This window comes from Schistocerca americana, chromosome 1 (assembly GCF_021461395.2).
Source record: "Schistocerca americana isolate TAMUIC-IGC-003095 chromosome 1, iqSchAmer2.1, whole genome shotgun sequence".
NCBI lineage: Eukaryota > Metazoa > Arthropoda > Insecta > Orthoptera > Acrididae > Schistocerca > Schistocerca americana.
Window position 1 is genome coordinate 985496276 of NC_060119.1, and position 15585 is coordinate 985511860.

The following is a 15585-nucleotide window of genomic DNA, read 5'->3' on the forward strand; positions in this document are numbered from 1 at the left end:
AGTCTATATGCCACCTAGTTCCTCAGATGAAGAGACTGAAAGAATGTCTGATAAGATAAAAGAAATTATTCAGATAGTTAAAGGAAACGTAAATTTAATTGTGATGTGGGACTGAAAATCGGTAGTAGGAAAAGCAAGAGAAGGAAAGATAGTAGTATGATATAGACTGAGGAAAAGGAATGAAAGAGGATGCCGTCTGCTAGAATTTTGCACAGAGTAGAATTTTGCAGCGTATACGAGAATTTAATCATCGTTTAAGAATCATGAAAAAGGTTGCAAGAGACCTGGAGACACCGGAAGGTTTCACGCTGATTATATAACTGTAAGACAGAGATTTTGGAAACAGATTTCAAACTGTAAGATTTTTTCAGGAACAGATGTGAACTCTGACCTTAATTAAACCTGAAGATATTGCAAAGAGGTAGAAAATTAGGGAGATGAGGCCTGGGTTAGTTAAAAGGACCGGAAGCTGTTGAGAGTTCCAGAGGAAGCATTAGGCAATGATTTACTGAAACAGGGGAAAGGAATACAATAGAATAGGAACGGATTTAAGAGATAAAGTATCGAAGCCAGCAACGGACCAAACATGTAAAAAAGACAATGACTAGTAGAAATCTTTGGATATCATAGGAGATATTGAACTTAAAATATGAAAGAAGAAAATATAATAATGTGGTAAATAAAAACGAGATTGACAGAAAGTGAAAAATGGGTAAGCAGAAATGGCGAGAGAACAAACGCAAGGCAATACAAGCATATATCACTAGGGGAAAGATAGATACCGTCTATAGGGAAATTAAAGAGGCCTTTGGAGAAAAGGGAAATAGCTGTACGAATGTGAAGAGCTCAGATGGCGAGCCAGTACTAAGCAAAGAAGGCAACGTGCGAAAACAGAAGGAGTATATAGAAGGGCGCTCAGAGGAAATGAATTTGAAGGCAATATTATAGAAAGGGAAGAGGACACAGATGAAGATGAGATGGCAGTTATGAGATTGCGAGAAAAATTTGACAGAGCACTGAAAGATCTAAGTCGAAACAAGGCCACTGGAGTCGACCAGAAAACCTTTTCTGGCAGGTGAATGTGCTTAGCTGCGACTGTATGAGTGCTAAAGATTGCGACTGCGTCAGAATTAGACATCAAGTAACTGGTTAAAAATGTCACACGTTGTCGCTAATGATAAATTTGTAGATATGGAATATGATTACGCCTTTTGCAATGTCAGTGCTTTTCACATTGTTGAAGAATGTCGTCGGCACTATTAATAGATCTGCTTATCTGTATAATATCGACGCACTATCCAGTTGCATTTCCATGTGGGTGAGGATTTAACAAACGCCTAGGAACAGCAGAACATTGTTACATCGTTAGATATAGGCATTCAATTAACATGTGGCGACTTTTAACTCCCACAAAAAACCTGAATCCACTTCACCTACTGCGCCGCGTATGCTACATCTTTACTCTGGAGTCAATGCTGCACGCCTTGAATTTTGCCACTTGTTAAATACCAATCGTAATACGAGGCCAATATTAGTATATGATGATGAAGCCGTATTATATGTAATGAATGCGCCTGCTCAGCTCGGTGGTAACGTGCTCGCCTCTCTTGCAGGCGGGCCCGGGTTCGATTCCCGGCCGGGTTGGAGATTTTATCGACTTGGGGACTGGGTGCTGGGTTGTCCTTACCATCATTTCATCCTCATTACCGGCGCGCAAGTCGCCCAATGTGGCGACGGCTGAAATAAGACTTGCACTTGGCGGCCGAACTTCCCCGCAGGGGGCCTCCCGGCCAACGCTGCCACACGCTCATTTATATTTATACGAAATGAAATCAATAACGCGTCATAAACACCGCCGTCATGGGATAGCCCACAAGGTGCAGTGGAAATAAATTTACAAGCTCGTTATTCTAGCAGTCTGAAGTAAGGTGTCACAGATTAAAGGTTTCTAGGCCGTGGTACGGATGAGCGGATGGTAGGAAATACGCACTTGTTGTTTCCTTAGATAGTACCTTACTTGAGTAACAAGAGGACGTTCCGTGACCGCACGGGTTGCAATAGACGTCCACAGCGATGGTGGTCCTCCACTTTCTATGAGACTCTCACATGTGATCGGAGTAATCGGGAAACAGACAATTTATCTGGGCACGAGAATTTCGTTCCAAAGTACTCATTAACTGGATGATTTGCATACAGCATTGTCATATATAGATAGTAAGTGCGACCGCTACACTAGTCCATTACTCGTTGGCTGTCCTACAAGTTGACTTTTCAAAACGAATATACTTTCCGAAAGGACAAAAATATTTGTCATTGTCACCTTGAATTGCAATTTATCAATTGCTACTACGGCCTAACGTGCATACTGTAACTGAAAATGTTCGTCAAGTTAAAGTTATGCGTTACGCGGCTCTACAGACATTCCCTTATCTCTACCCCTCGCACAAGCCGTGGCAAACATTTCCGAGGCAAAATACATTTCTGGACATATGGAAATTTATATAAAAGGATGTATCATAAATTCATGATTATTATTTCACTTTCTTTGGTTCATTTTTACAGATTTTTCGCAGGGGCGCTCTTGTTATAAATCATTCCGTGTGCCTCGGTTAGACAGTGCTTCACCGTCACAGATTTCTCAGGATGCAGCAATCCCGTATGACGATAGCATTCAGCGCATTTGTCATCAATGGTACGAATTGTCTGGGCAGTATAACTACGTTTTCCCTCGATGGCTAAGGTTTTCGGAACACCAGACTCCCTCAGCAATTGACGGACGCCGGCCGATGTGGCCGTGCGGTCCTAGGCGCTTCAGTCTGGAACCGCGTGACCGCTATGGTCGCAGGTTCGAATCCTGCCTCGGGCATGAATGTGTGTGATGTCCTTAGGTTAGTTAGGTTTAAGTAGTTCTAAGTTCTGGGGGACTGATGACCACAGATGATAAGTCCCATAGTGCTCGGAGCCATTTGAACCATTGACGGATCACTGAAATATCGTGCAAAGCGACTGTACTATCAGACTTCAGACCCGCCTAGAATATTATCTGTTAATACATAGGAGAAGTTTACGTAGTCACATTGCGTCCTCCTGATGCATTTTTAGGTGCATCAGATTAGACCAACAGTTATTTGAATTTATTTGCCCCAGAGGGAAGGAAGAATAAGGTTCAATATCTCATTAATGGCGATATCATTAGAAGAAAGGGCAGTGTCTGGCGAAGGAAATTGTGCATTTTTCAGAAGAAGGTTTTCGCCTTAAACTGCTTAAGGAATCCTAAATCTGGATGGCTGGAGATTTGAAAGGGCGTCGTTGCTACTGCGGGTCCAGTCCCTTACCGCCGCGCTACCTCACTCGACCCTATTTCCTCCAGGTGAACACGTCTGTCTGTGTGTTGATATTTGTTTGTAGGACATGCCAGTACAATTCCTTAATGTTAGCAACAGCTATGAGAAGTATGTAGTGTGGTGAGGTGAACGTACGTGCGTACGCACCTTCCGTCCACTGGGCGGCGGAGGGCGCGTCCTGGACGCTGACGGCGAGCTGGCCGGTGTAGGTGTTGAAGCCGGAGGGCATGCCGTTGGCGGCGGCGGGCGGCGACCGCGGCGCAGACAGCCCCAGCTGGTTGTTGCGCGGCATGCTGTACAGCGCCTCCGCCAGGTCGGCCGCGCGCTTCAGGATTATCTCCTGCGGGCACACCGCACACCCTCACCATCCTCTCTCCACTCCGCGAACTGAGTGCCCAGTGTGCAGGAGGCACTACAAGTCAAAGCGCGCAGCGTCTCTGACTACATGTGAATCTTACACGAAGTACAGTAGTGGTGATGCGATGTAATCAACTTCATCATAACTACAGATATTCATTATGATTGAAAACAGACACGACACTGCTTTTCGGCTGTTATGCCATCATCTGGTACAAAGATAAATATAGGGTGAATTTTGTTGCATAAAAGATTTTAAACTAGCACATCTACACAGTTTCCCCATTTCAAGATATGAAAATGTTAACCATAGATTTAGAAATATTTTTATTTCAGTATAAATGCATGCAAAGTTAATTAAATAAGATATGTAACACATTAAACAATCAACTATATACAAATTACAACAACTGTTCATAGTAGAAAATAAATTTAACCCTAAACTTTGGTGACATGTTCCAGGGGTGTGACTGAACAAAATAAACTTGTCTTTAATAGGTCGTAAATTACTAACAGATACAGTGTATTAGTGAGATAAAGCAGGTAAGTGAAGAGCTAGGATTACAAAAGTAATTTTTTTAACACAACAAAAGAATTGTAGTAACTGAAATAAAGGAAAAATGGGACATGTGACTAAGAGGGGTAATTTACAGCATGATCTTGATGGGATTATGAGTAGTAGTATCTGCAGTTAGAAGTGGCGAGTGAGGGAAATGTGGCTGGTTACTCAGTAGCTAGGTTGGGCAGATGGGTGTATGTTTATTAATTTCCATTATTTCAATAAAGTTCATTCTCCTTCCTTTATGTATGTGATGTAATATTTCACGCTGCGCCTTGTACCAGGTGGTCTGCAAAGGCAGAGTCTCCTTCTCTGTTTTCAACTTCTCTTTCACGTGGGTGCATATTGCCCTTCCAGACTGGCCTATACAGAATGTGCCACAATTACAAGTAATTATATATATATATATATATATATATATATATATATATATCCCTCTTTTTTTCTAGCTCAAGTGTTGTCTTCATCATTGGGCAAAAGGTGTCCAACAGTGTTGTGCATATAAAATGATGTATTTAAGTTTCCGGATTGAAGTTTTCTAGCTACATCCAGTGACATTTTTCCTAAATATGGAACTGTGCAACATTTATTGCGTTCTTGAGGTGGTGAGTCCAGAGCAGGGTAAAGAAGAGATCACACCTGTTGTTTCTGCTTTTCCTGCATAATGGCGGCCACCAACGTAGGAGGGTGGCCATCGTTTGATGGTACTTGTTTCATTCCATTTAATTTCATTAGAAAGTTGTCTTCACTCATGGGGATGGATATTAGGTGATATGTCACTGAATGAAAGGCAGCATGTTTACAGGTCACTGAGTGTCGAGAATTGCCAGGCGGTACAATATGTGTGGTGGTAGGCTTCATACAAATCTTGAAAGGATGAATATAATCGCTGATGTCTGTGGTTAGGTCTGTATAATTTATGCAGTTGCCCCCAAACTCCATCGTGAATTTTATGCTGTTATGTTTAGAATGTAACTGCTCGAGGAATTTTTGAAGTTTTCTGGTAGTACTTGTCCATAAGCACATCATCAACACACCTAAAGCAGTATCCAATCTTGGAAGAGCGAATTATTTGCCAAAAACTTTTTTTCAAAATTTTCCACGAAGATTTCAGCAAGAAGTGGACTGAGAGTGGATTAACAGATAGACCATCCAGCTGTTTGGATATCCTGCCATTGAAATGGAAATAATTTTATGTCAGACAAGTCTGTGTAGCTAACCTTATGCAATCTGTGACAACTCGGTAAATTCCTGATTTATCTGGTAAGTGTGTGAGAATGTTTACGCACTCCTGAACAGGTGTATTAGTGAATAAGCTGTTGACTTCAAAAGAAACAAGTCTGATACTACAAGGGATTTGAATGTCTTTTAACTTGTTTACCAAGCCAAATAAATTAAAAATATAATGAATAGGATTAAGCTTGGTTTTGATCTTGATCAGGTCATTTAACTCTCTGGCTAATCTGTAACGTGGAGATGAGAATAAAGACAGCACACGACGGACTGGGATGCTATCTTTGTGGAGTTTAGGGAAACCGTGTCTGGCAGGTATGGGATTCATACTGATGAGCTATTCAGTTTACTACACGTGCCTTAGAGAAAGGCCTCCAGCTCAGTCTCCTGTCTATATACCTGGTGACTGTATAGCAAATCATTTACAGAGATTTTTGCAACAGACTATGTGTGGTCATGATCCTCATCGTCACAATCGTCATCCAGCGCCACAGACCCAGAAGAGAAAGCACAGCTTTCATTAGTGATTGTGTCGAAAAATAAAAATTGAGCTAGAAGCATGGGAAATTCCATTTCGGAAGTCGAGATCCACAGTCTCGAGAGTGTACCGAGAATATCAAATTTAAGGCATTACCTCTCACCGCGGACAAGGCAGTGGCCGACGGCCTTCACTTAACGATCGAGAGCTGCAGCGTTTGTTTACAGTCGTCAGTGCTAGACAAGCAACACTGCGCGAAATAACAGCAGAAATTAATGTGGACATACGACGAAAGTATCCATTACGACAGTGAGGCGAAATCTGGCGACCTGGCATTAATGGGATATGGCAGCAGACGACCGATGCGAATGCCTTTGCTAACAGCTCGACTTCGTCCGCAGCGGCTCTCCTACGCTCGTGCCGTATCAAAAGAAGACCCTTGTAAAAAGAAAAAAAAAAAGCAATGCATCTCCGTGTTATGGTTCGTTTTCACGGTATTGAATATATGACGCTCAGTAGCGCACGCTGGCAGCGTCGAAAATCCAGCCATCGACGACGCTGACGTAGCGCCCTCCTTATCAGGCACGGCTGTTTATATTGATGATCCCACTAAACATAACCAAACAAACTGCCCACCGTGCAATCGATTACAGAAGCCACTTTAAACGATGTCGATAAGCGGGACAGATAATTGTTATCGCAACGCTGACATCGTATTTCGGAGGACGGACACAAAAGCCCCTGCCGCCGCTGAAATGTGACGAGTAAATCACGCATGCGCACAAAAGGTGGTCTCCCAATGAGTAGCGCTACCACCTGCTCGGGTAGCTAGCCGCAATTACAGCAGTAGCCCAGCAAGAGTGACGCCGCAAAATACACACGCGTCAGCGCGTCTTCGGTTGGGGGTTTGATTTTTAATTAAGCTCTTCTGCCGGCGCTTTTCTCATTTGTGCCACGGTTGTTGAAGTCGTGGTATGAACACGTAGGAGGGATCTGTATTGGTGGAATGTGACTCTTGGTATCAAATCCTGAGAATATTCTTCTGCAACTGTTCAGTATTCCAATGAGAAGCTGAAAAATACGAACCAAAATACAATATCCAAATGGTCCATTAAGTATACTCGTTTATAGAAACGAGTACCGTATACTCTTAGATTGAAACAAGCAGCCTTAATTCGGGCGTAATAATTGCTAATAGATGATAACGATCGTACAGGTGGGACAGCTTTAGCTACAGGGGGCGTCTGTAAACGTCTGAGAGGAACACAGCTTCCAATAAAACTAAACTCTGCTCGAACAGACCTCGGAAGGTCAACGTACCGACCGACTGCCGCGTCACCCTCAGCCGATATGCGTCGCTGGATGCGGATTTGGAGGGGCATGTTGTCAGCTTTGGTGGTTGTAGCTGTTGCTTCTCAATCGAGTAGCTCCTCAATTGCCCTCAGAAGGGCTGAGTGCACCCCTCTTGCCAATAACTATCGACGGATCCGAACTGTTATGCAGCCAAGTGCTATCCAAGCCCGATATCACTTAACTTCGGTGATACGACGGGGACTGGTGTTACCACTGCAGCAAGGCCGTTGGCATAGCTTCTAGCAGTTTGACTTAAAACAAAAGAGGGGGTTCCAACATAATGGAACGATGCGTAGGTGCCTACAATACTCAGCTGCAGCTACAAAAAGCCAGAGATGTGGATCGAAGCATATCGTTTCTCAATTCACATTTCTGCGTCTACTGTCGGTGCAAAACAGGAACTATATGGACGAACCTTTGGCAGCTTCTCCGGGTCTCCTGGGTGCCTGGGGATGAGTTTCTGAAGGCGTTGGAAGCCATAGTCGATGGTTGGCTCGTTTAGCGCTGCAACAGTAAACATCACATGTCAATACCTTACGCATACTCTCGAAACTTACGTAAACATGTAACACAAACTTTTTGCTGTCGCGCCACAGAAAAGCGTACGAGACGTGAGAGTTACTTCTTGGTTTATTCCGGGACGTTACAGGAATAAATTTTTAGTTGAAGAAGACTCTCTACACACTTTTCGGCTGAAGTTTACAGAGAATGGAGATTTACATAAAAAGAGTCTGTGAAAAGGATCAACAACGTTTCTAAGTTTCAAAACAAAATTTTTATAAAATAAATAAAATAAAACAACGCAGGAGTCAGCCATTAAATAAATGTAGTATTTGATTTGTACTAAAAATATCGTTCCAGGTTCAGAATTACACTTCTTCGTCAGGCAGTTTCCATTCACGCAATAATGTGTAGTGGATATCGTTGGCCGCTCGTTGTACCTCTGTAGCTACTCACTGAAGAACGAGCTTTAGTTAAGTAAATCTTGACAAAGATTTACATGAAAATGTTTCCCTTTGCCAAAGAACGCCATACGTGCATACCTTACTGGGACGCGAAATATTTAATACAGTTTCTAGTTTTCAGGATGCCTTTACGTAACAACGACGTATAAACACTTCTCTAGAAAAAACATCTGAATGTTCGATGAATATTGGTTCACTGTAATTTGGACTATTAGTTATGTAGCAGTTGTTGCCTGTTAGTAATGCATCTTGGTGTATACAGCACAGGGTGCTTGCTACTTTACCATGTATTAGCTGTTTGTTGTTTCTTATTTTCACAGAGATGGTAAGAGTGAGTGAAGAAAAAGTGCTTTAGTTCTATGCTACATCTGTAGTTAACGAAGACTCAGATAGTGTGAAGGGGGCTCTGGGATTCGATATAGAACTAAGCTTTCTTGCTGCATGTAAATACGTCAAAATAGCGTGCTAAAATGAACTACACGCAGCTAAATCCAAGGCGTCTGCCTCGAAAGGCTTACAGACAAATTATTTCGTTGTCCCATTATTGCTGTTAGACATCATTTGTAGCAGACAGTATCGCACATTACACCTCATTGGTGCCGCTTAATTATATGCGAAATCAGCAGATTTACCTAGTTACTTGCTAACAACGCAGCCAGATTGCTTTACCGGTAGTTTAACAGATTGTAATTTTCATTGCAGACCACTAGGTCGTAATTAAGTGCAGACTAATACTCGTGGCGAACGTTAGCCTGAGGGACAAAGGAAATCCTGTTTACATGACATACAAAGTTGTTTTATTGAATCCATTTTGAAGGCAAACGCGGACAGTATTTGCTGAGTAAACGCAGAAGCCGCGGTTAGTTGCGCTCTGCGCCAACAGGTGGCAGCAACTGTCGGAGTGGAGCATTATTCTGTTGCTCGTACCTCGCGTTGCCACGAGGTGTCCATGTCTTGCTGCTTTGATTTGGTTTGTACGCTCGGGGATACCTTCCAGTACTACGATAGGAAAATTTCATTTTTTTACTTACGAGTTCTGGAAAAATTTTCAGGCTTCACATGGTGAAAATAAAAAACCGGCACTCAGACCATGAAATTTGACGATTTGCAAATAGGAAGCTTCCTGCTTCAACTGTCAATCACAAGGCAGAAATCACACAGCTAATACAACATATCAGACAGTATGACCTTATGTGTGAATCTAGAAGGTGTGGTGGGAGGAACGCCAGACCAAGAGGGAAGGAGCCCATCGGGGGAGAGTAGGAAATCAATAATGTTAAGTACGTATTTTCGCTTCCACTTCCTGGGCGTCTCATTATTATTGGTCATCTTTATATGAACACTTGCAGTGAGGATATGTCTCAGTGCCTTCTTTGCTTTTGTACTCATCACTTTATTCCCTGTACCTGAAAGCATATCTCACATCAAACTATCTTACGTTACTAAAGGAAGTGTTTATTTCATATCTTTCTATGTTCGCTGGAATACAACTTACTCCTCACGTGACAGCTGCACAATCTAAATATCTGCAGAGGCAAAATATTTTTAGCTTTTTTCCTTCAGAAATTCGACAGTTTGCTTTCCAGAAGAGTGTAAGTCTATCTCTTCTAAGGTCTGAGACCTCACAGGCTGCATCTGACGAAAGGAAACAAGAATGACACACTGGTCCATATCTTCTTCCTCGTTTACTCATGTAGGACAGGACTTACCAACCTGTGGTCCGCGGACCCCTTGGGGGTCCGCCGGCTCTTTCTAGGGGGTCCGCGGCCACCTTTCACCAAATCGTGTAAAATAATGAGTAAAATTATTGAATAAAAATGTGAAAATCAAATTCATCACTATTGTTTTTTTCGTGTGAAAAACATGTGTACTTTTACGTCAGGTCGTATCCCCAAGCAGCCTTTGCGGTTCCTAAGTGAGAACGTGTACACAGTTTAGTGCCGGAGAATGCGGCTTCTCTGATCGACTGTTTCGTAACAATACGGCGGTCGTTTGTGCGCTGGCTCAGGGCACTAGATGCGCTGAAACCTTTTACAGATGCGCGGAGCGAGCTTTGTCGACCAATCACAGCGTTCGCGGGCACGTATGCGGCCCCAGGCATCATTAAATGTTAAACTTGCATTGTCAGTGCACTAACTGTTTCATAAGTCGATTTTTGACCAGTTTATTACTTCTAAACTATTGATACTTCGGCGGGGGGGGGGGGGGGGGGTCATTGGGAATATGGCACCTGCATTAAGAACCTTTCAGTTCCCATGGGTTTCGCTCTGAAATTTTAGTTACTGTGCTCTTGACTGACTAGGGGTCCGCCATGGATTTTCGACTGAAGAAGGGGTCCGCCAGCTGAAAAGGTTGGGAAGCCCTGATGTAGGATATTTGCTTTCCCACTGACGACCAGTCCGAGTTGGACAGTTGTGACAATTGTGTGATTGGTATTGTGACAAAGCTCTTAAATTAAAGGTTTCTGTTTGATGTTTCTTTGCAGTTCACAATATTTTCACATCTTTGAAGGTGGTCACAATGATGTGAATAGGTATGACTACTCTTTGTCAGACGACAATAGCGTGCCACATCGAACAACATTAAATTTCTGTATACTTAATCCTATGATTCTCGTAGCAGCATGCACGGAAAGACTCGATTCGGATTTCCTCCTTATCACGAGTGGTCGCCCTTAATCACTATTTTACTTCATTTTCCAAACATAAAATAAAAATTATCTCTTCTGCGTCAAATTAAAAATATGATGTTTCTTTTGGAATTTCGTCTTTTTTGTATCAGAATAGAATGAAACCGAGTAGTTTATTTGTTGCATCAGATTGAGTGGGGGGCTAAGTGTACGGAGGGGACTGATAGAACATAATATACACATCAAAAAAAGTTTTGCATCACCCTGATTCCCAGAACTCCTGAAGATTGATCTTGACTGTGGATAGTGTATCAGAGACACAATCTCTTTGACTGTTCATAAATGTCTCTAAACCCGCCCAAAGATGTAAACAATCATTAATGAGCAACGCCTATTAGACGAAGGGCGTCCGACAGCCGATCAATTCCTGTCATTCCACCAGGAAGGAGGTACACGGCTCGTGTTGTCTGTAGTTCAACCATGCCTAGACGATCAATAACGCGGTTCGATCGCGTCCGCATTGTAACTTTGTGCCAGGAAGGACTCACAACGAGAGAAGTGTCCAAGCGTCTCGGAGTGAACCAAATCGATGTTGTCCGGACATGGAGGAGATACAGAGAGACAGGAACTGTCGATGACGTGCCTCGCTCTGGCCGCCCAACGGCTACTATTGCAGTGGATGACCGCTACCTATGGATTATGGCGTGGATAAACCCTGACATCAACGCCACCATGTTGAATAATGCTTTTCGTGCAGCCACAGGACGTCGTGTTACGACTCAAACTGTGCGCAATAGGCTGTATGATGCGCAACTTCACTTCCGACGTCCATGGCGAGGTCCATCTTTGCAACCACGACACCATGCAGCGCACTACAGATGGGCCCAACATCATGCCGAACGGACTGCTCAGGATAGGCATCACGTTCTCTTCACCGATGAGTGTCGCATATGCTTTCAACCAGACAATAGTCGGAGACATGTCTGGAGGCAACCCGGTCAGGCTGAACGCCTTAGACACACTGTCCAGCGAGTGCAGCAAGGTGGAGGTTCCCTGCTGTTTTGAGGTGGCATTATGTGGGCCGACGTATGCTGCTGGTGGTCATGGAAGGCACCGTAACGGCTGTACGATACGTGAATGCCATCCTCCAACCGATAGTGCAACCATATCGGCGAGACATTAGTCTTCATGGATGGCAATTCGCACTTCCATCTTTCACATCGTGTGAATGACTTCCTTCAGGATAACGACATCTCTCGACTAGAGTGGCCAGCATGTTCTCCAGACATGATCCCTATCGAACATGGTTCAAATGGTTCAAATGGCTCTGAGCACTATGGGACTTAACATCTTAGGTCATCAGTCCCCTAGAACTTAGAACTACTTAAACCTAACTAACCTAAGGACATCACACGCATCCATGCCCGAGGCAGGATTCGAACCTGCGACAGTAGCTAGCAGTCCCGCGGTTCCGCACTGCAGCGCCTAGAACCGCACGGCCACACCGGCCGGCTATCGAGCATGCCTGGGATGGATTGAAAAGAGCTGTTTATAGACGTGACACACCATCCACTCTAAGGGATCTATGCCGAATCGCCGTTGAGGAGAGGGACAATCTGGACCAACAGTGCCTTGATGAACTTGTGGATAGTATGCCACGACGAAAACAGGCATGCATCAATGCAAGAGGACGCGCTACTGGGTATTAGAGGTACTGGTGTGTGCAGCAATCTGGAACACCACCTCATATGTTCTCGCTGTATGATGGTGCAACATGCAATGTGTGGTTTTCATGAGCAACAGAAAGGTCTGAAATTATGTGTATGTTCATCTCTATTCCAATTTTCAGTACAGGTTCCGGAACTCTCGGAACCGAGGTGATGCAAAACTTGTTTTGATGTGTGTATATAACTGTAATGGAAGCAAAGAAAAAAAAGAGCGTGACGTGTGTGTGTGTGTGTGAGTGTGGATGTAAGGAAGCCATGAAATAAAATCGAATGATGGAATCCATACCACTGGTAACCGGTGTTGCATTGTACGCTGGATTAGAAACAAAACAGCCAAGGGTCCTTCCTCAGTAAAGAAGAAAAATAAAACGGAGGCACATACCGCAGCACAGTGAGAAGGGTCATGAGGAAACTCTCCCACAGCTTAATTATCCAGGTATGACTTCTCGTACAGACTAAGTTATATACCAAATTCATCCGTGTATTGTTCTGTCATAGTATTTTAATTCTAGCTTCTCCTGCCGATGATGATCCATCTGCGAGGTGGGTCAATAAGCGCACTCCATAAATAGTTGGAGAAAAATTATCTACAGTTTGTATCTCGCAATGTCGCCCTGCAAGTAGTTCCACAAGTCCTTAGGGCCGTCTGGAAACAGCCGCGAAGCCACGTCTCAGCACTTGTTTTCCTTCACGGGTAAAATGTCTCACCCGGTATCTTAGGCTCAACATGATTTGGTGCCACACGGAAAGAGTATGCCAACATTTGCTTCACCAAGTGCAGCAATGCCGCTGATGCGCCGCCGCTAAGACGACGTTCATCGTTGTCTCGGACTTCGCAGCCCGTGCACAGTGGTGGATTCGCCACATGGATCGCGTGTAGCCTCGGTATGTTCACCTGCTGGCCGTTAACCGTAGTAAATGATATCGCTTTGACGGCGGCATCCGGCGTAACATGGTGAATAGTCCGTCACACTTCCAACAGACGTTCCACGACGTTGTTTGGTCATCCACGCTGCATGACTCGATACACCACCCGTGCTGTCGCCAGTCGTATCGCCGGTAGTGCGAGTCGGACGTAATTGAGGTCTATATGTTAAAGGCATAGATGTGGGAGAGTGACGGGGGAACGTTTTGTATCGTCACAGGCGGCGTGAGGGAGGCCAGCCTCACGTAAGGACGGCGTTGTCATAATTTGACTAACGTGCTTACAAATAGAGCGATCGTCCTGTCTTAATTATGGACAAGGCCAAGAACTCTCCGATCCGGTGGAAAGAATATCCGAACTCACAAATGACCCAGAAGCCGGTAGAATACGCTGAGCTAACATCATCGGTACAGATAGTATCTGGGCGATATGCGGGGCGCTTTACGCCTAATGTATGTTAACATACAGATTCTTTTGGAGGATGTCATTCACGCGAAATCTACCGTCGCCAACTGACTAGTGCGTATGGCGTAGTAGGGAATTCGATCCGATTTCACTAAATTTTCTGGGTTGCTAGTAACTGGTATTTTTTCAGGAGTTACAAAATAATAGTTTCTATTTATTCGAAAACCTAGTTCGTTGAATGAATGATGATAGTGGCTACAGCTATTAGCGCAGCTAATTCGCTCAGCTAAAACGTACTTTTTATGTCATTCAAGTCTCGAACTGTTGGGGATCTTCTCATCAATTTTCACGATTTTTTGTCAACACATTGATGAGTATCGTGAGAATGAGTGGCGGTCACATACATATCTGAGCAATTATACTCCGTCTGATTGTCCTGGGACTCAGCACTAACTGTTTCTCGACCAACACCTGCGAATAATCTAGAGTGCCCATCATTATTTTCAAATGCGATATGTATTCGTTCAGAACAGCACTAACGAGGCTTATCACCTTCATCCATATGCCAATAAACCAAGAAACAGAAGCAACTAGTTTTTCGCGACCTGGCTGCGGTACTTACAGACGTAGACGAAGCGTCCCGGCGCGCCCTTGCAGAACTGCTTGGACTTGTAGGACAGCGTCACCTCGACGACGCCCGGTATGTGTCGCGGGGGCGTCTGCACGCGGATCGCGTGCGACGTTATCAGCTGCAACACGGAAACCCACAGAGCTCCACATCGTCTGTCTCCGCATTTTCCTGGACGCTTCAATAAAAGTCACATCTAAAGACTGGCTAAATTCAAGGATTTATTATAACACATAACTTTTCACAGCGTTTACTCTGAGCTCTGCAAGAACTACGATACTTTTAATGTAAAATGAAACTATGTCAGATAAAGTTTGTTTGGTTCCAATAAGCCTATCTGCTTGAGCTACGGAAAAAATCATGCGAATGATTAGGAGATCTGTATGGGACACAATATAGTGATATAGCTTCTTTCGCAGATCTGACAAGAAAATACGTGGAAAAAAAGATAGAAAGTGCGGAATTTTCGTTGTTCCGGTCGTTTGAATAATGTGCCTCCTGGAGATTTACAATACTCTCCAAGGGAACTGGCGCGGCGGGGACAAGAGATACGTGATGTTTATGTCACTCTCAACGGAGGAAACTCAGGGTAGCACGCAATTCAAATGACTGCGGCAACAGCAGAAAAATCCTCATATTCAATGCATTATTAATCCGCACTTCTTTTTTGTCAGATCTACAAAAATGAGATATCTGATTTTATCTCTTAGGGACCTGCTGTTCCGTATCCAAAAACCATAGTCCCATACTTTTAAATGTTAATAAAAATAGTGAAAAAGTTAAACATTTACACCACAATGACTGACAAAAGGAAGGGAGCGAACGATTACTCATTGGTAGATTGCTTGATCTGAAAGACACGTTTAAAGAGATTTTCATTTTCAGGGCAAGACTGCATCAAGTAAATGCTGTGCAAGGGATAAAACAACGCACTGGCCTCAGTTTCCAACTAGTTCAGTAATCTCTCCCATAAAAGGAAACT

At 43.7% G+C, this 15585-nt stretch overlaps 1 protein-coding gene across 1 annotated transcript in view; it reads right to left on the reverse strand.

The window, feature by feature from the left end:
- Nucleotides 1–15585, reverse strand: part of LOC124595787 (transcription factor collier) — a 480633-nt gene that overhangs the window by 23905 nt on the left and 441143 nt on the right. The window contains exons 10-12 of the mRNA XM_047134679.1: nt 14598–14724; nt 7740–7828; nt 3492–3684 (exon numbers count right to left, since the gene is read on the reverse strand). Of these exons, the coding sequence (XP_046990635.1) occupies nt 3492–3684; nt 7740–7828; nt 14598–14724 (409 nt within the window). The remainder of the gene's footprint in view (nt 1–3491; nt 3685–7739; nt 7829–14597; nt 14725–15585) is intronic.